Raw genomic sequence first — 22,333 nt, 5'->3', positions numbered from 1 at the left:
AAAGGTGGAATGTCTCCAGATTCAGAAAACTGTGGTAACTGCAGGGGGTCACGGGATTGGTATGTCATTAGGATGGCATGTACCAAGGCCCAGTCACCCCAAACAGTGATGGGAACATAATATCCTGTCAGGACCAGTTCCTGGAATTTTGCACCAATATGATCCCATAGTTCCACATCTAACGTTCTCTTTTCAGGAAACCAAGGACAGTGTTCTTCCAGCGCTCTGAATAGGGTGACCATATTTTCCAAGGGTACCCGAACTCCCCCCTGTTTTAACAGGAGTTTAATATAGCAGAGATAAGCATAATGTTTAGACTCTGCGTGACCCATAGTTACCCCGCACAATACACAGACAATTCACCAGTCTTCAGGGAGCCAAACAAGTGTTTCTGTGGACCGGACTGATGAACGTTTCTCCGCACCTTCCAAAGGGAATTGTGTTCCCACATGCACTTAGGAAAAAGAAAACTATGTTGGCATGCGAGATATTGGGGGAACATGCCCCCAATATTTCAGCGTAGGTTATTTCTATTTTCCATAACTGTTGGCTGGCTGAGAAATAAAGAGAGACAGTATAAAGAGAGGAATTTAACTGCTGGGCCACCAGGGGTGGCATCACATATTGGTAGGACCATGATGCCTGCCTGAGCCTCGAACCAGCAAGTTTTTATTATGGGTTACTTTTTCTTCTTTTCTATTTTTTTTTTTTTTTTTTTTTGAGACAGAGTCTTGCTCTGTCACCCAGGCTGGAGTGCAGTGGCGCAATCTCGGCTCACTGCAAGCTCAGTATCCTGGGTTCATGCCAATCTCCTGCCTCAGACTCCCGAGTAGCTGGGACCACAGGTGCCCGCCACCACGCCTGGCTAATTTGTTTGTATTATTAGTAGAAACGGGGTTTCACTGTGTTAGCCAGGATGGTCTTGATCTCCTGAACTCGTGATCTACCCAACTCGGCCTCCCAAAGTGCTGGGATTACAGGCATGAGCCACCACGCCCAGCCTATTAAGGATTTCAAAAAGGGGAGGGGGTGTAAGAACAGGGAGTAGGTACAAAGATCACATGCTTCAAAGGGCAAAAAGTAGAACTACTAATAAGGGTCTAACAAAGATCACATGCTTCTGAGGGAACAAAACAAAGGGCAAAAGAACTACTGATAAGGGTCCAACAAAGATCATAAGGCAAAGGGCAAAAGCAGAACTACAGATAAGGGTCTACATTCAGGGTGCATGTATTGTCTTGATAAACATCTTAAACACCAGAAAACAGGGTTTGAGAGCAGAGAACCAATCTGACCACAAATTTACCAGGGTGCAGTTTTTCCCCACACTAGTAAGCCTGAGAGAGTACCCTCAGGCGTATCTCAAACTGAGACCAGGCGTATCTCAGTCCTTATCTCAATTGCACAAGGCAGACATTCCCAGAGCGGCTGTTTATAGACCTCCCCCCAGGAATGCATTCCTTTCCCAGGATATTAATATTAATATTCCTTGCTACGAAAAGAATTTAGTGATATCTTCCCTACTTGCACGTCCATTTATAGCCTTTCTGCAAGAAGGAAAATATGGCTGTTTTTGCCCGATCCCACAGGCAGTCAGACCTTACGTTTGTCTTCCCGTGTTCCCTAAAAATTGCTATTATTCTGTTCTTTTTCAAGGTGCACCGATTTCATATTGTTCAAACACCTATATTTTATAATCAATTTGTACAGTTAACACAATTATCACAGTGGTCCTGAGGTGACAAACATCCTCAGCTTACGAAGCTAAAAAGAAATAAGATCATCAGGGGGTGACGTTAAGCCAAAGTCACCAGAGTTAGATATTGAATCTTCAATATCCTCAGGTGGGGAGGAGCAGACGAAGGGAGAGAGAGGCTGAGCAGATAGTGAAGGCCAAGCAGGAGAGGAAAGCTGAGGAAAAGGTGGAATGTCTCCAGATTCAGAAAACTGTGGTAACTGCAGGGGGTCACGGGATTGGTATTACATTAGGATGGCACATATCAAGGCCCAGTCACCCCAAACAGTGATGGGAACATAATTTCCTATCGGGACCAGTTCCCAGAATTTTGAACCAACACGATCCCATAATTCCATATCTAACATTCCCTTTTCAGAAAACCAAGGACAGTGTTCTTCCACCACCCTGAATAGGGTGCCCATGTTTTCCATGGGTACCTGAACTCCCCCTGCCCCGGTTTTAACAGGAGTTTAATATAGCAGAGATAAGCATAATGTTTAGACTGTGTGTGACCCATAGTTACCCTGGACAATACACAGACAACTCACCAATCATCAGGGGGCCAAACAAGCCTTTCTGTGGACTGGATCGATGAATGTTTCTCTGCACCTATGAAAGGGAATCGGGTTCCCACATGCACTTAGGAAAAAGAAAACCACATTGGCACACCAGATATTGGGGGAACCCACCCCCAATATTTCAACATACATTATATTTTCCATAAGTGTCGGCTGGCTGAGAAATAAAGAGAGACAGTATAAAGAGATGAATATTATAGCTGGGCTGCTGGGGGTGGCATCACATATTGGTAGGACCATGATGCCCGCCTGAGCCTCAAACCGGCAAGTTTTTATTAAGGGTTTCAAAAAGGGGAGAGGGTGCAAGAACAGGGAGTAGGTGCAAAGATCACATGCTTCAAAGGGCAAAAAGCAGAACTACTAATAAGGGTCTAACAAAGATCACATGCTTCTGAGAGAACAGGACAAAGTGCAAAAGCAGAACTACTGATAAGGGTCCCACAAAGATCACAAGGAGAAAGGCAAAAGCAGAACTACAGATAAGGGTCTATGTTCAGCGGTGCACGTATTGTCTTGATAAACATCTTAAACAACAGAAAACAGGGTCTGAGAGCAGAGAACTGGTCTGACTACAAATTTACCAGAGTGGAGTTTTTCCCCACCCTAGTAAGCCTGAGGGTACTGCAGGAGACCAGGGCGTATCTCAGTCCTTAACTGCACAAGACAGACATTCCCAGAGCGGCCATTTATAGATCTTCCCCCAGGAATGCTTTAGTTTCCCAGGGCATTAATATTAATATTAATATTCCTTGCTAGGAAAAGAATTTAGCGATATCTTCCCTACTCGCACATCTGTTTATAGGCTCTCTGCAAGAAGGAAAATATGGCTCTTTTGCCTGACCCTACAGGCAGTCAGACCTTATGGTTGTCTTTCCTTTTTCCCTAAAAATCACTATTATTCTGTTCTTTTTCAAGGTGCACTAACTTCATATTGTTCAAACACACGTTTTACAATCAATTTGTACAGTTAACACAATTATCACAGTGGTCCTGAGGTGACATACATCCTCAGCTTATGAAGATAACAGGATTAAGAGATTAAATAAAGACAGGCATAAGAAATTATAAAAGTATTATTTGGGAACTGATAAATGTCCATATTAAAATGAAATATTGACAATTTATGTTCCTCTGCCGTGGCTCCAGCCAGTCCCTCCGTTCGGGGTCCCTGACTGCCCGCAACTCTAGCGTCCTGACAGTCATGGTAACAGTGACATTGAAGGTGGGAGCTCCATCGCTGCTCTTGGTACAAAGATGGGTCAGTTCTCCATCCTGCAGCAGTGGGTTTCGGATCACAGAACATTTCTGGCCCCCAAGTGTCACTCCATTTGCAAAAAACTTGACCAGTCTTTGCCAATCAGTACATCAGCCTCAGCTGGCCAGATGTTGACAAAGGTTTTCCCAGGGATGGTGGCCTGGATGGAAGGCAAGTCCTTGTAGCCCACGATGGCTGCGTCCTACAGGTCCCTTCCACCACGAGGTTGTCGATGTGGGTGTTCCACCCTGCTGTGGGCTGCTTGTGGCACTGCTGTCACCTCATGGGCAGGTAGGGGAGGTGGAGAGCTCAGGGCATGCACTGTGGTCGGGATCGCTGCTCTGCTAGCCGTGCAGAAGCCCTCGTACAGCCACTTCTTGGAAGTGACCATTTTAAGCATTTATTTGAAATCGATATTTTTCACTGTATTGATCCAAATGACTTCAAGCATAAAAGAATGGACAATTTTATTTGTTTACAAAAAGGAAAATGTGGCCAGTCATGGCCAAGGTTAACAAAACAAAGGGCAAAGCTTAACTGGCTGAGTGTGGACTCCAATCATTGGAAAGACTGGGAAGATGATTCAGATGAAGCCATGTCCGATTTTGATCATTTCTCTGAGATGATGAACAATATGGGTGGTGAAGAAGATGTAGATTTAGCAGATGGAGCAGACGATCATTCACAAGACAGTGATGATGAAAAAATGCCTGATCTGGAGTAAGGAATATTGTCATTATCTGGATTTTGAGAAAGAAAAATAACTTCTCTGCAAGATTTCATAATTGAGAGAATTCCTGAGTTGATAGCTCTAAAGACAGATGCTGTATTTGCTTACTTTAACCCATTTTTCAACCTGTTTGTTCTTTAAAAGGCCTCACTAAGGGTTGGTATGTACCACTGTATGGGGCAATTTTCAGTCAGCTAAGGCAATAACCTTATGCATGAACATTTCCCAGACTTCCATGAAGCTGTTGAAGTCCTAGGCAATTGATACAGCAGTTGTGATAAATACATACATCTCACCTAAGTCTCCTTTTCTTCATAACATAGATACTGACATGATAGAAAGCGCTCAGCTTAGGGAAAGAGAACTAAATTTTAGATTATAGGACATGGATTCAAAAGTGGCTGGAACAAATTGGCTGACATCTTACTGGTAACCTGCTATTCCTCTTGTGTTGTTCTTCAGGATTGTTCCACTAAAGCTTACCTTTCAAAAAATTTACCTCTCAGGCTGGGCGCAGTGCCCCACGCCTATAATCCCAGCACTTTGGGAGGCTGATGCGGGCAGATCACATGAGGCCAGGAGTTTGAGACCAGCCTGACCAACATGCCAAAACCCCGTCTCTACTAAAAATACATAAATTAGCCGGTCATGGTGGTGTGCATCTGTAATCCCAGGTACTTGGGAGGCTGAGGTAGAAGAATTGCTTGAACCTGGGAGATGGAGGCTGCAGTGAGCTGAGATCACGCCACTGCACTCCAGCCTGGGTGACAGAGTAAGACTCTGTCTCAAAAAAAAAAAAAAAAAAAAAAAAAATTGATATTACCAGATGAAATCACAGCCCCAAGGTAGTGGACATTCTTGGTGTCAATCATTATAGAAGAGAAGGGCCAACAAGGAGTTGTTAGTTGAGGCTCACAGAGGTGGGAGATGGCATCTGTCCCTGCCTCTGGGAGTGGTCTGTCTGCAGGTTCAGTGAGGACTGAAGTGAAGGCTGCTGGAATTAGGCAGGAAGGCACAGGTAGGGGGCCTCATGATGAAGAAGAGCTGGCCAGGCCTCGTAAGTCAGACTGCCTGGTTGCCCATTACTCAGAATTTTCAAATGTTGTTCAGATTTTTAAGGCCATTTGCAGCCAGGGGTGTGGGCTGGGATGAAACCCATGAGAAACTTTCATGAAAGAAAGGGGATTTGAGGTAGGCCTTGAAGGAGAGCTAGGACTGATGCAGGACAGTCAGGCAAACCTTAAACTGGGGCTTAGCCCAGGCGGGTTCTTGGCTTCGCCTAAGAAAGAATTCCAGGGCAAGCTGGTGGTGGTAGCCAGCAAGCAGCAGTGCACAGAGCAGCAGAGGTGCTGCTCCTCGTGGAGCAGGGCTACTCAGGGGTAGTGTGCCCAAAGTCACAGCTCAGAGGCAGAGCTGCACTCATATTTACAGCCACTTTTAATTATATGCAAATTAAGGGGTGGTTATATAGAAATTTCTAGGATGAGGTAGTAATTTTCAGGCCATCAAGTTATTGCCATGGAAAGGGGTGTTAATATCTGGGTGTTGCCAAGGCAATGGTAAAGTGACATGGCACACTGGTGGGTGTGTCTTATGGAAAGCTGCTTCTGCCCTGGACCTGGTTTTTTTTTGAGATGGAACCTCACTTTGTTGCCCAGGCTGGAGTGTATTGGTACGATCTTGGCTCACTGCAACCTCCGCCTCCCATGTTCAAGCGATTCTCATGCCTCAGCCTCCCAAGTAGCTGGGACTACAGGCACACACCATCACACCAGCTAATTTTTGTATTTTAGTAGAGACAGGGTTTCGCCATGTTGCCAGGGCGGTCTTGAACTCCTGAGCTCAGGCAATCTGCCTGCGTCAGCCTCCCAAAGTGTAAGGATTACAGGCGTGAGCCACTGTGCCCAGCCTGCGCCAGATCTGTTTAACTGGTCCTGAATTTGGTCTGGTGTCTGAGCCCTGCCTCCAGAGTAGAGTTCACCTTCCTGAGTCCAGTCCCACCTCCTGCCTCACAACTGTTAGGTAGAGATGTGAAGGAGTAGGGAGAGAAGGGTGTTGCTGGAAGGGAGAGTAGCAGAGGCTGGAAGGAGCATGGCATGAGGGAAATTGTGATGGCCTTAGCTGAAAAGATGAAGAGGTGTGTTGTGGGGGATCCCTGAGAAAGATCTGAGATGTACACTGAATCAGGCTCTGGAGCCCTGGAATAGAAGGGTATAAAGGGTATAGGGAGGCTGTAGGAGCTATTGAGAGCACTGCAGCAGGGAGCAGCAAGATGACAGTGGTGTCTTAGGAGGGTGAAATTGGTGCTGGTGCATGGGGTAGACTGGATGAGGAGATCGTGTGTAAAGCCTGAGAGCTGGACTGACAAGTGGAGAGGCCTGAATCCTAAGATCCAGGCAGGGGCCTCAGTGGGGTCAACCAGCTGGTAGGGAAATATGAATGGCTACTTTCTACTCCTACAGTGACTGCCAAGCTGACCTTCTGATATTTCACCCCAATCACAAATAAGAAACGGGAATTAAAAAACACACACACACACACAAAATGTGTTGCTTCACACCCTCACCACCATATTATAAAAGTTATACATCATTGCAGAAATCTGGAAAATGCAAATTACTAAAAATAAATATTTTTAAAATGTATTTTTTAACCTAAACGAGGCTGTATTGCATTTTTTGGCATGAATAGTTTTCTATAACTTTCCTATTATTATTTCTCTTTCTTCTCTTTTGACAATGTCTGTCTTCTTTTTTATGTTTTTATTTTTAGATGGAGTCTCACTCTGTTACCCAGGTTGGTGTGTAGTGGCGTGATCTTGGTTGACTGCAACGTCTGCCTCCTGGGTTCAAGTGATTCTCCTGCCTCAGCCTCCTGTGTAGCTGGGACTACAGATGCGTGCCACCATGCCTGGCTAATTTTTGTATTTTTAGTAGAGATGGGGTTTCACCATGTTGGCCAGGCTGGTCTCAAGCTCCTGACCTCAGGCGACCTACCCACCTCGGTCTGGGATCGCAGGCGTGAGCCATTGTGCCCAGCCTCTTTTGACAATGTCTTTCTATATTGCCCAGGCAGGACTCAAACTCCTGAATGATTGATTTTCAGAAGTGAAGGGGCAGATCCTGATTGTTTGGTTTGCAAAAGGGGGTTCACTGAGGTGAGCTGTCATAAACTGATCAAACAGATTTCTTTTTTCTGCTTATTTTCTTTATTTTTTTTTTGAGACAGGGTCTGGCTCTGTCATTTAGCCTGAATGCAGTGGTGCAATCACGGTTCACTTCAGCCTTGACTTCCTGGGTTCAGGTGATCCTCCCACCTCAGCCTCCCAAGTAGCTGGGACTACAGGCGCATACCTTCACGCTCAGCTAATTTTTGAACTTTTCATAGAGATGGGGTTTCACCACAATCCCCAAGCTGGTCTTGAATTCCTGAGCTCCAATGATCCTCCCTACTTGGCCTCCCAAAGTGCTGGGATTACCAGTGTGAGCCACTGCGCCCAGCTGAACAGATTTCAAATGAGTTCTAGTAATATATTAGTTTTCTACTACTACATTACCATGAATATTACCACAAACTCTGTGGCTTAAAACAACACACCTGTATTATCTTACAGTCTTGGTGGGTTAGGAACCTAAGTACAGTTTCTCTGGGCCATCTACTTAGCATCTCACAGGCTGCAGTAAAGGTGTGGGCCAAGGATGGGTTTCATCTGAAGGCTCTACTGGGGAAGAATCTGCTTCCTATGTGCCTGGTTGTTAGCAGAATTCAGTTCCTTTTGATTGCTGGACAGAAGAGCTTTTTTTTTTTTTTCGCTGGCTGTCAGCTGGAGGCCCAGAGGTAGGTGACTAGATGGTACTTGCAGTTCCTTATCACGTGGAGCTCTCCAACATGGCCACTCGCTTACTCACAGCCGGCAAGAGAGAGAGGCTCCAGCAAGATGAGGGGAATGGTGATGTAACATGTAATCTTATGTAACAACATCATGTGTTTCTTATCACCTATACATACACAATCGATTAGAAGCAAATCAAACATCATGACCACACACAAGAGGATCACACAAGAGTGAGAACACCAGGAGGTGGGATCAAAAGTTATTACCCTCAGGGGCCATTCTGTCCACCACAGGTAGCTACTACTTGTTACCATGGCTATAGAACAGTCCATCTTTTCCTAAGTTTGTGGATGTGGAGCAACTGGAGTGGTATACACGGCTATTGGAAATGTAAAATGTTAAACCACTTTGGAAAACGGTTTGGCAGTTTCTTGAAAACGTAAACACCATATGATCCAGTCATTCCACTACTAGATACTTACCCAAGAGAAATGAAAACAACCCACATAAAGACTTGTGTACAAATGTTCATAGCAGAATATTCATAATATTAGAAAAGAAGAGGCCAGGTGGAAAAGAAGAGGCTCACGCCTGTAATCCCAATAGTTTGGGAGGGCAAGGCAGGAAAATCACTTGAGCCCAGGCAACATAGGGAGACCCTGTCTTTACAGAAAAAATTGTAAAAATTAGCCAGTCATGGTGGCATGAGCCTGTAGTTTCAGCTCTTCTGGAGGCTGAGGTGGGAGCATTGCTTGAGCCTGGGAGCCTGAGCTGTGGTCATGCCATGCACTCCAGCCTGGATGACAGAGGAGTGACCCTGTCTCAAAAACAGCAATGACAAAAACCAAAACCAAAAAACAACAAAACAAAAACCCAAAAATGGAAACAACCCAAGTGTCCATCAACAAGAGAGTAAATAAACACAGTGAGAACTAACCATGCAGTGGAATATTTCTCAGCAATAAAAATGAACAGGTTAGTTATATGCACAACAACATAGATGACTGTCAAATCATCATGCTGCAAGAATAAAGCCAGACAAGAAAAGGCCCCCCTCCCTACCAAAAATCCTGTATGATGCTATTTATTTGCCATTCTAGAAATGCAAATTAATCTATAGTTCCCAAAAGCAGGGCAGTTGTTGCCTGGGGTGAGACAGAGAAGGAGAGATGGACTTTAAAGGGCACTTGGAAACTTCTGAGGGTGACAAAATGTTTTGCTTTTTTTTTTTTTTAATTGAGACAAGGGGCCAGGCTTGGTGGCTCATGCCTGTATCCCAGCACTTTGGGAGGCCGAGGGGGGCGAATCACGAGGTCAGGATTTCAAGACCAGCCTGGCCAACATGGTGAAACCCCGTCCTTATTAAAAATACAAAAATTAGCCAGGCGCGATGGTGCATGCCTGTAGTCCCAGCTACTTGGGAGGCTGAGGCAAAAGAATCGCTTGAACCCAGAAGGCGGAGGTTCAGGTGAGCCGAGATCATACCAGTGTACTCCAGCCTGGGTGACAGAGCAAGACTCAGTCTCAAAATAAAATAAATAAAATAAAATAAAAATAAATAAAATAAAATAAAAATAAATAAATAAATAAATAATAAAATGAGACAAGTTATCGCTATGTTGCCCAGGCTGCTGATATTGAACTCCTGGCCTCAAGCAATCCTTCTGCCTCGGCTTCCCAAAGTGCTGGGAATACAGGCATGAGCTACTGCACTCACCCTGTTCTGTATCTTAATGGTGGTAGTGGTTCACAGGTGTATACATCTGTCACACTCATCAAATCGGACACTTTAAAGAATGCAGTTATTGTACAGGCTGGGCGTGGCGGCTCACGCCTATAATCCCAGCACTTTGGGAGGCCAAGGCAGGTGGATCACCTGAGGTCAGGAGTTCAAGACTAGCCTGGCCAACATGGTGAAATCTGTCTCTACTAAAAATACAAAAATTAGCCGGGCGTGGTAGTGGGCACCTGTAATCCCAGCTACTCGGGAGGCTGAGGCAGGAGAATCGCTTGAATCAGGGAGGCAGAGGTTGCACTGAGCTGAGGTCGTGCCACTGTACTCCAGCCTGGGTGACAGAGCAACGCTCCATCTCAAAAAATAATGTAGTTATTGTACATAAATTATAACATAAATTCATGCACATAAACTCAATAAAGTTTATTAAGGACAAAAAGTAAATAGTAAATGAGATTCAACATACACATATGAATCCAGACACTTGGAAGTGGAAGTAATGCTGATATTGAATACAGGTAATTTTGAACAAATTTTTCAATGTAATAACATTCTCACATCTTTTATTAATTAACTAAAAAAGAAATGGAGCTACTTGAAGTATTTTTTTTTTTTGAGACAGTGTTTTACTCTGTTGCCCAGGTTGGAATACAGTGGCACGATCTTGGCTCACTGCAACCTCCGCCTCTTGGGTTCAAGAAATTCTCCTGCATCAGCCTACCACGTAGCTGGGACTATAGATGCCCACCACCACGCTCGGCTAATTTTTGTATTTTTAGTAGAGACAGGAATTCACCATGTTGGGCAGGCTGGTCTCGAACTCCTGACCTCAGGTGATCCTCCCGCCTTGGCCTCCCAAAGTACTGGGATTACAGGCCTGAGCCACGGTGCCCGGCCTACTTGAAATATTTTACATATTAATTCACTTACAAGGTAGTTACCATCAGTTTGGTATTAATAGAATAAAGAGGTTATTTATCAATAAAAATTACTAGTGACACTGAGCATTTTTCACATTTAGCAGCCAGTTGATTTTTTTTTTTTAATTGCCTATTTGTGACTTTTGCCAATTTTTCTATTAGATTGGTCTTCTTTCTTCATTTGTTTACAGGCCTATCTGCCTGATCAGCCTGGGAGCTCCACAGAGACAAGAACTGTATTTCATTTATTTCTCTATCCCCAGCCTAGTACAGTGTCTGGTATTTAGTTCATGAAAAGTTTTGTTAAAATTGAACGAAATGAGGCCAAGTGCAGTGGCTCATGCCTGTAATCCCACCATTTTGGGAGGCCAAGGCCGGTGGATCATTTGACGTCAGGAATTTGAGACCAGCCTGTCCAACATGGTGAAACCCTATCTCTACTAAAAATACAAAAATTAACCGGGCCTGGTGGCAAGTGCCTGTAATCCCAGCTACTCGGGAGGCTGAGACAGGAGAATCACTTGAACTCAGGAGGCGGATGTTGTAGTGAGCTGAGATTGAGCCACTGCACTCCAGCCTGGGCAACAAAGCGAGACTCTGTCTCAAAAAAAAATAGTAAAAAAATAAAAAATAAAACGAGACAAGTTATTGCTATGTTGCCCAGGCTGCTGATACTGAACTCCTGGCCTGAAGTGACCCTTCTGCCTCGGCCTCCCAAAGTGCTGGGACTACAGGCGTGTCACCATGTTGGATAGGTTGGCCTCGAACTCCTGACCTCAAGTGATCCACCTTGGCCTTTTAAAGTATTGGGATTACAGGCATGAGCCACCATGCCTGGCCCCTTTTTGCAATTAATCAAAAAAAGGCCTAGGTTAAAAAAAAAAATTATATATATATATATATATATATATATATATATATATATATATATGAATGGAATGATATTCTCATAACCCCTTGGAAACATTACTTCTGTTTAACAGATGAGGAATGTAAGACACAGAGGCTGAGTAATTTGCAGCCACACACTGCCAAATGGTAGCACTGGGACTGTAATCTGGGCCTTCTGATTCTTTTTATTTATTTGTATTAATTTAATTTTTTTTTTAATAGATGGGGTCTCGCTATGTTGCCCAGGGTGGTGTGGAACTCTAAGGCTCAGGTGATCCTCCTGTCTGGGCCTCTCAAAGTGTCGGGATTACAGGCGTGAGCCACCATGCCCTGCCGCAGGCTTTCCGATTCTAAACCATAGATTCAATGAAATTGTCCTCCATTCCCTCCAGAGATGTTTGCCTGGACCCTGTTTTCCTCAGGATATCAATGAATAGTTCATGAGTTTTGTGAGTGAAGGTCAACTTCCATCAGGCGCATGCGTCCCTTCCTTTTCCCATGGAGGAAGACACTTCTTTTCCTTCCGCTTTGCTTGTTTTTTGGCCCCCGCGACTCACCATCGCCAGTGCGGAGGCGTTCGCTAGTTGAAATGATGGCGACTGGAACGCCAGATTCTCAAGCGCGATTCGGTCAGTCCGTGAAGGGGCTTCTCACGGAGAAGGTGACCACCTGTGGTACTGACGTCATCGCGCTCACCAAGCAGGTGCTGAAGGGCTCCCGGAGCTCCGAGGTGAGCTGGGAGTGGACTGTCCCGGCCTGATAGTCCGGGGAGTCGCACCCTTTCGTTGCTGTGGGAAGGAGGTCGCGTTGCAGCCTGGGAATTGTATGCTGTGAAGTTCTCGCTATGAGTAGGTCGTCTTCGCGAAGGCGCGTGTTGAATTCTGGGGTGTGTAGTCTCTTTGGTTAGGGATAGTGCGTGAGGGTGGGAGGAAGAAACGATGCCCTGGGAACCTGTCCTTTATTATTTATTTATTTATTTATTTATTTATTTATTTATTTATTTATGTTGTTGTTGTTACGAAGTCTCGCATTCTGGGGTGTGTAGTCTCTTTGGTTAGGGATAGTGCGTGAGGGTGGGAGGAAGAAACGATGCCCTGGGAACCTGTCCTTTATTATTTATTTATTTATTTATTTATTTATTTATTTATGTTGTTGTTGTTACGAAGTCTCGCATTCTGGGGTGTGTAGTCTCTTTGGTTAGGGATAGTGCGTGAGGGTGGGAGGAAGAAACGATGCCCTGGGAACCTGTGCTTTACTTATTATTTATTTATTTATTTATGTTGTTGTTGTTGTTGTTGTTGTTGTTGTTACAAAGTCTCGCTCTGTCTCCCAGGCTGGAGTGCAGTGGCGCGATCTCGGTTCACGCCATTCTGCCTCAGCCTCCCGAGTAGCTGGGACTACAGGCGCCCGCCACCTTGCCAGGCTAATTTTTTGTATTTTTAGTAAAGACAGGGTTTCATCGTATTAGCCAGGATGGTCTCGATCTCCTGACCTCGTGATCCGCCCGCCTCGGCCTCCCAAAGAGCTGGGATTACAGGCGTGAGCCACCGCGCCCGGCCGGGAACCTGTGCTTTAAAACAGAGCTGTTTGGGAGGCCGAGGCGGGCGGATCACCTGGGGTAGTGAGTTCGAGACTAGCCTGACAATCATGGAGAAACCCCCGTCTCTAGTTAAAAAAAAAAAAATTAGCCAAGCGTGGTGGCGCAAGCCTGTAATCCCAGTTACTGGGGAGGTTGAGGCAGGAGAATTGCTTGAACCTGGGAGGCGGAGGTTCCGGTGAGCCGAGGTCGCGCCATTGCACTCCAGCCTGGGCAACAAGAGCGAAACTCCGTCTAAAACAAACAAACAAACAACAACAACAACAACAACAACAAAAGCCAGAGAGAGGCAGGGCGCCGTGGCTCACGCCTGTAATCCCAGCACTTTGAGAGGCCGAGGCGGGTGGATCACGAGGTCAGGAGATGGAGACCATCCTGGCTAACACGGTGAAACCCCTCTCTACTAAAAATACAAAAAAAAAAAAAAAGCCTGGCTGGTGGCGGGCGCCTATAATCGCAGCTACTCAGGAGGCTGAGGCAGGAGAATAGATTGAACCAGGGAGGGGGAGGTTGCAGTGAGCCAAGATTGTGCCACTGCACTCCAGCTTGGGTGACAGAGAACAAGACCATGTCTCAAAAATATATACATGTATATGTATATATATTATATTTTCAACTAGAGGTGTTTATTGTTAACCACCTATAAATATTGAACATATTCATCATAAACATACATTTATTTAGCATTTTATATGTGCTGGACACTTGTCTTTTATGGAGTTTAATTCATGAAGTCTTTAGAATGACTAATTGAAGGCAATACTTTTCCTTTTCTTTTTTTGAGAGGGAGTCTAGCTCTGTTGCCAGGCTGGAGTGTAGTGGCGTCATTTTGGCTCACTGCAACCTCTGCCTCCTGGGTTCAAGCGATTCTCCTGCCTCAGCCTCCCGAGTAGCTGGGATTACAGGCACACACCACCACGCCCAGCTAATTTTTGTGTTCTTAGTAGAGATGGGGTTTCACCATGTTGGCCAGGCTGGTCTAGAACTCTTGACCTCGTGATCCGCCTGCATCAGCCTTCCAAAGTGCTGGAATTACAGGCAGGAGCCACCACGCCCGGCAGCATTGCTTCTTAAACAGTCTCCACATAGCTATTTTGTTTGATTAACTGAGAATTTCATGTGTAAAACACTCATTCCACAGTATTCATTTAACAAATACTTAATGGGTGTCTGCTATGTGCCAGGAACTGCTCTAGGTACAAGGGATAAACTAAATCCCTCTACTTAGGAAGTTTACATTTTAGTGAAGAGACAGACAATAAACAAATGAAACCGAAAAAAATCAGATGGTGGTAAATCCTGTGAAGCAAAATTAATCTGGGAATAGAGTGTGATGAAAGGGTTAATTTTTGTTTGTTTTGAGACAAAGGAGGAGTCTTGCTAGCTCTGTCACCCAGGCTAAAGTGCAATGGTGCGATCTCTGCTCACTGCAACCTCCACCTCCTGGGTACAAGTGATTCTCCTGCCTCAGCCTTCTGAGTAGCTGTGATTATAGGCCCCTGCCACCATGCCCTGCTAATTTTTGTGTTTTTAGTAGAGATGGGGTTTCACCATGTTGGCCAGGCTGGTCTCACACTCCTGACCTCAAGTGATCCTTCCCGCCCTGGCCCCCCAACGTGCTGAGATTACAGACATGAGCCACCACACCCGGCGGAAAGGGTTAGTCTTAAACAGATGATCAGGGAAGGGCTCTCTGGGGAGAGAGCCTGTGAGGAGAAACACACGGACATTTGCCCACAGCACAATGAGTGGTTATGACTCATAGGCTTGTCTCTTGGCATGCCTGTGTTTCTGCTCCTCCATTTGAGTTGTGTGCTTAGTGAGGGTCCACTGTGTTTTTTTCTAAATATAATGTGTGTGTGGGCTTGGCACAGTGACTCATGCCTGTAATCCTAACACTTTGGGAGGCCAAGGCAGGATTGCTTAAGCCCAGGAGTTCGAGACCAGCCTGGGCCACATGGTGATATCCGGTCTCTGTAAAAAAAGAAAAAAAAAAGAATGAAAAAAAATTTTTAAATGTGTGTATGGCACTTACGCTTACAGTTGCAACTATGTAATTTAGTGAAATAATACGAAGAATGATGAAATATGAGTACCAAAAAACAGGGTTGCTATTGCTATGAAAACTAAGTTGAAAATCAGAAACACTTGTTGAAGATGAGTAGCTAAGACAAATTGTTATTGAGTTAATTATGAACAAGTTAATGGTAAAAGCCTGGGAGAAAAATTTGTAGCAATCTAAAAAGATTCTGTAGTGAAGATTGTTCAGGTGTATTCAAGATGTTCTTCCATTTTAAAGAAAGCAAAACTAGAAATCTCAGATATGGCATGTTATGTGTCTGGTCGGTTTATGTAGGAAAGTGATGCAGAATGCCAATGAATATATAAAGGAAAGGCCTTGGCTTTACTTTACAACAGCCCCTGCCTTCAAGGCAACCACAATTCCCATCCAGTCTGTTTTCTAAATGTCTCACACATCCTTTGTTTCTTTTTTTCTCAGCTACTTCTGTGTTTCAGGCCATCCTCATTGCTTGCTTAGAGTACTGCTATGTCATCCTAACCAATCTCTGTGCCTCATTCCCCACTCTACTCTACCTGCTTACCACATTTCTAAAACAGAAAAATGGATCATGCCATTTTTCTCTAGAATTACACACACAAGATTAATTCTAAACCCTAACTTTTAAGTCTCAGATTAGAAGTCACTTTTAAGAACCTTTCCTGAATACCTACCCCTGTAATCGGTTATACCTCCTGCCCCACTACATGCTCCCAGAGCAGCCAATGCTTCCCCATCAGCACTTACTGTAAGGTGATTTAAGTGCCTGTGTTCCCTTTGTATCCCCTCCAGATTGTGAGCCCCGTTATCACTCTTAACCGGAGTAAGGGCATATGTTAAACACTCAACAAATGTTTGTTAAATGAATAAGTGAATGAAGTAGATTCTGTTAGAACCCTTTTTTTTTCTGCCATCGGTTTGTAAGTCACCATCTCCCATCTATAGGAGTTTGAAGTTTTCCCTTAAAAGTAGCCACAGGAGGAATGCAAAGTGGTACAGCCCTAAAGGAGAGGAATTTGGCAATATGTAGCAAAATTAAAACCCCATAATCACATGAGTCTATCCCAAATATATGCTGGCAAAAAGATGCAAATATATGAGATATTTGTAACAGTAAAAGCTATAAGATGCAAGATATGAGAATTTTTAGTACCACTACTTACTGTGGCAAAAAGACTGGGAACAGCCCCCAAATCCCTCAGATAACTGATTGAATAACTTTATGGTCACCTATAGAGTGTGGTACTCTGCAGTTGTAAAAGAGCAATGGATTCAATAGGAGATAGCAATTGAATATGAGAATCAATATGTGTTGCTGCAGATAGCCCTCAGGGATCTATTGCAAAGTGAAAATATCAAGGTGTAGGCTGGGTGCAGTGGCTCATGCTTGTAATCCTAGCACTTTGGGAGGCCGAAGCAGGCAAATCACTTGAGCCCAGGTGTTTGAAACCAGCTTGGGCAACATGGCAAAAACCCATCTCTACAAAAAAATACCAAAAACTATCTGGGCATGGTGGCGTGCACTTGTAGTCCCAACTACTCTGGAGGCTAAGGTGGAAGATCACCTGAGCCCGGGAGGTCGAGGCTTCAGTGAACAGTGATGGTGCCACTGCACTCCAGCCTAGGTGACAGAGTGAGACCATATCTCAAAAAAAAAAAAAAAAAAAAAAAAAATATATATATATATACACACACACACACACACACTCTCACACACACATAGTGTGCAAGGTGTAAACAAGTACACATAGTATGTTACATTTTAAGTAGGAAGGTGGTATGGAGGAAAAGAAATACATGTGTCCATTGTTTAAAAAGGAACAATGGAAAGAAAACCACAAAGCTAATAAAAATAGTTATGCATGAGGCTGGGTGTAGGGGCTCATACCTGTAATCCCAGGCGGGTGGATCACCTGAGGACGGGAGTTTGAGACCAGCCTGGCCAACACAGTGAAACCTTGTCTCTACTGAAAATACAAAAATTAGCTAAGCGTGGTAGCATATACCTATAATCCCAGCTACTCAGGAGGCTGCTGCAGGAGAATCTCTTGAATACGGGATGCAGAGGTTGCAGTAAACCAAGATCACATCACCACACTCCAGCCTGGGTGACAGAGTGAGACTCTGTCTCAAAAAAATGAAAATTAAAAAATAAAAAAAATAACTATGCATGTGGGGGAGAGAACAGGGAAAGAAAGGGACCAAGATGGAAAGTCCTATTTTATTGTTTTGACTTTAGACGTCCAGAAAGGGTTACTAACTTTAAAACTTATAAATAAAGTTGCCCTGGGTAGGGGAAGAAATCTGGCAATCCTAGTTACTTTGAAATCACGCCACCCTTTCCACCAGAGTCTCCCTGACCCAGGAGAACAGGGAAGGGCTGGTAGGATACATATAGCAGTAACTCCTTTTACTTGGCTGGATTTAGGAGCAGGGTGCAGTATTAGGCCAAGAATCTCTGTTGGTCTCTACTTGCCTCTCAGTGGTAATGCAGTCAGCTCTTCCTTGACTGTAGGCCACCCAGTAGAATCCAAGCTCTGCTTTTCTCTTTTGGTCTCAGGACCCATTAAACTCAGTGACCTCATTAAATTCTGCCTGCACATTTCTCCTTTCTTTTCTTTTTCTTTTCTTTTTGTTTTTTTTTGAGACAGAGTCTCACTCTGTTGCCAGGCTGGAGTACAATGGTGCAATCTCAGCTCACTGAAACCTCTGCCTCCCAAGTTCAGGAGATTCTCCTACCTCAGCCTCCTGAGAAGCTGGGATTACAGGCAAGTGCCACCATGCCTGGCTAAGTTTTGTAATTTTAGTAGAGAGGTTTTGCCATATTGGCCAGGCTAGTCTTGAACTCCTGATCTCAGGTGATCGCCTGCCTTGGCCTCCGAATGTGCTGGGATTACACGCGTGAGCCGCTGCACCTGGCCATCTCCTTTCTTTTCTTTTTCCCAGCCCTGTCTGGTCATCTTTTATGGAGTGGTTCCCTATTTTAATCCCTGAGCTTCTCCTCATGGCTTCCCCACACCTCCCACTGTTTCTCTTATTCCATTTTTTTTCTTTCTTTCTTTCTTTTTTTTTTTTTTTTTTTTGAGACAGGGTCTTGCTTTGTCGCCCAGGCTGGAGTACAGTGGTGCGATCTTGGCTCACTGCAACCTTCGCCTCCTGGGTTCAAGCAATTATCCCACCTCAGCCTCCCGAGTAGCTGGGATTACAAGCACACGCCACCATGCCCAGCTAACTTGTATTTTTTGGTAGAGATGGGGTTTCACCATGTTGCCCAGGCTGGTCTTAAAACTCCTGACCTCAAGTGATCTGCCCACCTCGGCCTCCCGAAGTGCTGGGATTACGGGCATGAGCCACTGCACCTGGCTTTCTCTTATTTCATTTCTAAATAGCTATATTCCTCTGTTCTTTTCAGCCCATTCTAACTCTTGTGCCTTTACTACTCTCAAACCACCCCAAATCTCAAATCTGCCTTTAAAGAATCAAGAGTCATGTTCTCTCACTGAACTTGTGGTGCCAAAGTTTTTTTGCAGACTTCTCTTAGCATTTAATGAATACACTGTGCCAACAGCTCAGCAGTTAGGAAGCACTTGATTTCTCAGGCGGTGGCCTTTGAAACAGATGTCGGGTCCATGCCAGAACTGCCATAGTGCCAATGAAATGAATTTTCAACATGAACAAATAGAAAATGATCCTCCATTACATTTTGAGTGTTTGTGGTTGTATAGGGTGGAGGAGCGGGAGAGGAGAGAGGGTAGTGGTGGAACAGCTGCAGACAGAAGATTACAGGAAGTTTGGGGATTTTGATTATTACCATTTTATTTTTGTGTTCCAGCTGCTAGGTCAGGCAGCTCGAAACATGGTACTACAGGAAGATGCCATCTTGCACTCAGAAGATGTAAGAAACAACTTTTTTTTTATTATTTGGGTTTATGTATATAGTTTGTGTGGCCACAGGAAAGTGGAATGTTCTATTTATCTCTCTCTCTTTTATGCAGAGTTTAAGGAAGATGGCAATAATAACAACACATCTTCAATACCAGTGAGTATGCCCCCTCCAGCAACTATTTGCTGCAGAATCGTTATCCCTAGTCTGCTTTCATGGCCTTTGTGCTTCAGCGCTTTCCTATGGAGGCCAGAGTGGGAGTAAAGGTGGGGGTGGCCAAGGATGACTTTTCTCAATGGCAGAGATGCCTGAGACTCAGAAGAAGTGGGGGTAAGGGATGCGAATCAGGAGCAGAGTCCACCTTTTATGAACCTCCCCATGTTAAATTGAGGCCTCTTCAGAGAGAGACTGTAAACCCTGTAAAGGCAGGGCCCATGCCAGGACCATGCTAGCACTGTACTTGGCACCTATGAGGCAGTTCATCCATATTTGATGACTGACTGTGCCCAAGGTTTCTCCTGGGAAGTTGGGTCCTCTACTAGGGAATCAAGTTTAACACACCTATATCCTACATGGTACGTAGGTAACTATGGCACCTGCTACATATAAATCATGTAGGGAATTTTGAAATGTAAGATGCCCCCCCTTTCTCCATTATAATTTGCTCTTCATCTTATTTAATGTTGTTATATATTTTATGTACTTGATATTATACTTATGTACCTGTTAGAAATATATGGTTAGGGGCTGGGTGCGGTGGCTCACATCTGTAATCCCAGCACTTTGGGAGGCCGAGGAGGGCAGATCACCTGAGATCAGGAGTTCAAGACCAGCCTGGCCAACATGGTGAAACCCCTCACTACTAAAGATACAAAAAAGTAGCTGAATGTGGTGGTGAGCGCCTGTAATCCCAGCTACTCAGGAGGCTGAGGCATGAGAATTGCTTGAACCTGGGAGGTGGAGGTTGCAGTGAGCGGAGATCGCACCTCTGCACTCTACCCAGGGCGATAAAAGTGAAACTCTGTCTCCAGAAAAAAAAAAGAGGCTGGGCATAGTGGCTCATGCCTGTAATTCCAGCACTTTGGGAGGCTGAGGCGGGCGGATCACCTGAGGTCAGGAGTTCGAGACTAGCCTGGCTAACATGGTGGTGAAACCCCGTCTCTAATAAAAATACAAAAATTAGCTGGGCATGGTGGCACACACCTGTAATCCCAGCTACTCGGGAGGTGGAGGCAGGAGAACTGCTTGAGCCTGGGAGATGGAGGTGGCAGTGAGCTGAGATCAGGCACCACTGCACTCCATCCTGGTGACAGAGTGAGACTGTCTCAAAAAAAATATATATATGGTTAGAAATTTCACTCTTTGATATTTAAATAGCTAACATTTGTCATAGTCATTCTTTGGGTATCTACATATTAGGTATGTGACCATTTGATTCCGTATACACAGACTAATTTTAAGCCATGCATGTAGTTTGTTGGACCACATTTCTCACTCTGGGAGAGTGTTACTATCTGTTTAGGTTTAGAATCCATCTTTTCAGCAGCTCTGCACTCAGATAGGAATCCCTGTTCAATAGCACAATCTTAGGATAGGATGGACAGAAATACAGAATGTGACATAAGCTGAAATTTCTTCTGCCTATATGCATATATCTGGTCATAAATGAAATTTCTACTAGTTCACTTATGTGTATTTTCCTCTTTCCTTTTCTGATTTAGGCAAGAAGCTATTCAGAAGAAGTAAGTAACCCCAAAGGTAGAGGAGTAGGGAACCAACTGAAGCAGGCTGGGGGAATTATACTGCTGGGTCCAGGATCAATACAAAACACTGGTTGACATATGCCCTCAAATTGAAATATGCTATGGGATACTCACTTGGGATTTAAAGAATACAGCATATTTCAAAGGTGTGCAGTAACTCAACTCACTGCTATTAATAGTAAAGCTTTCTAAAAGTTACAGGGTATAGAGACCAACCTTAAGAAGCAGAAAATCTTTTACGTTGCTAATATTCATTAAACAGAGTAAATGTGGAAAAACCATTAAACAGCCTTGTTTTCTAAAATGGATTAAATTTGTCCCTTGCAATATTGTTTACATTACTAATTGGCTTTGCAAACCTTTCATCAGAGTTTAAACACTTCTAGGACCCAACTGGACTAATACCAATTTTGATTTACATGCAACAGTATTTATGCATTAAACTACAGATAGCTTATACAGGACAGGTGTAGTGGCTGGCTCATGCCTGTAATTCCAGGACTTTGGAAGGCTGAGGCTGGAGGATTGCTTGAGCCCAGAGTTTGAGATTGCCCTGTGCAGCATTGTGAGACTCTGTCTGTGATGAAAAAAAATTTGTAAATAGTTGTACAAAGATGTCTTTATTATTGCTCATTTCAGATAAACCCTGTCTCTATTCTTATTCTAGTGTGGAACAGTCATCAGATCTACAGGACCAGTTGAATCATCTGTTGAAATAGAATGACATGTAAGAGTGCTGTAGCACTCCTTTGCCTAATACTGAGGAGTAAATACCTTATACAACCCTCCTCTGGGTTTGGTTTTCTGTTTTCTTCTCCAAAAGTTAAGTTAGAAAAGTTCTGTGTTGGCCGGGCGCGGTGGCTCAAGCCTGTAATCCCAGCACTTTGGGAGGCCGAGACGGGCGGATCACGAGGTCAGGAGTTCGAGACCATCCTGGCTAACACAGTGAAACCCCGTCTCTACTAAAAAATACAAAAAACTAGCCGGGCGAGGTGGCGGGCGCCTGTAGTCCCGGCTACTCGGGAGGCTGAGGCAGGAGAATGGCGTAAAAACCTGGGAGGCAGAGCTTGCAGTGAGCTGAGATCCGGCCACTGCACTCCAGCCTGGGCGACACAGCGAGACTCCGTCTCAAAAAAAAAAAAAAAAAAAGAAAAGTTCTGTGTTGATGTACAGTTTCTCCTAAGAAGAAGCGAGGTGGTTGAATTTTGGAGGCACTTCTTGAATCGGACTAACTCATGCTCTTATTGAATTCTTTCAGCTGCTGTGTTTAGTTTGATATTAAAGCAAAATTAAAAGAGCTTTTAGTTTTTCCCATAGAACTTTTAATATGTCAAAAGCTATATTGTCTG

General features: G+C 44.3%; 1 protein-coding gene across 1 annotated transcript; it reads left to right on the top strand.

Moving 5' to 3' along the window:
- The first annotated feature begins 12,227 nt into the window (after positions 1–12,227).
- On the top strand, positions 12,228–21,772 carry LOC105478338 (BLOC-1 related complex subunit 7). Its single transcript, XM_011735497.3, has 5 exons — positions 12,228–12,412; positions 19,171–19,233; positions 19,334–19,377; positions 20,943–20,963; positions 21,652–21,772. Exons 1-5 carry the CDS (start codon positions 12,272–12,274, stop codon positions 21,701–21,703), a joined length of 321 nt encoding a protein of 106 aa, XP_011733799.2. The 5' UTR covers positions 12,228–12,271; the 3' UTR covers positions 21,704–21,772.
- Positions 21,773–22,333: the final 561 nt, after the last annotated feature.

The sequence above is a fragment of the Macaca nemestrina genome, chromosome 9 (genome assembly GCF_043159975.1).
Source record: "Macaca nemestrina isolate mMacNem1 chromosome 9, mMacNem.hap1, whole genome shotgun sequence".
Lineage (NCBI taxonomy): Eukaryota > Metazoa > Chordata > Mammalia > Primates > Cercopithecidae > Macaca > Macaca nemestrina.
Note: the sequence above shows the minus strand (reverse complement) of the source record. Positions and strands in the feature narration are given on the sequence as shown.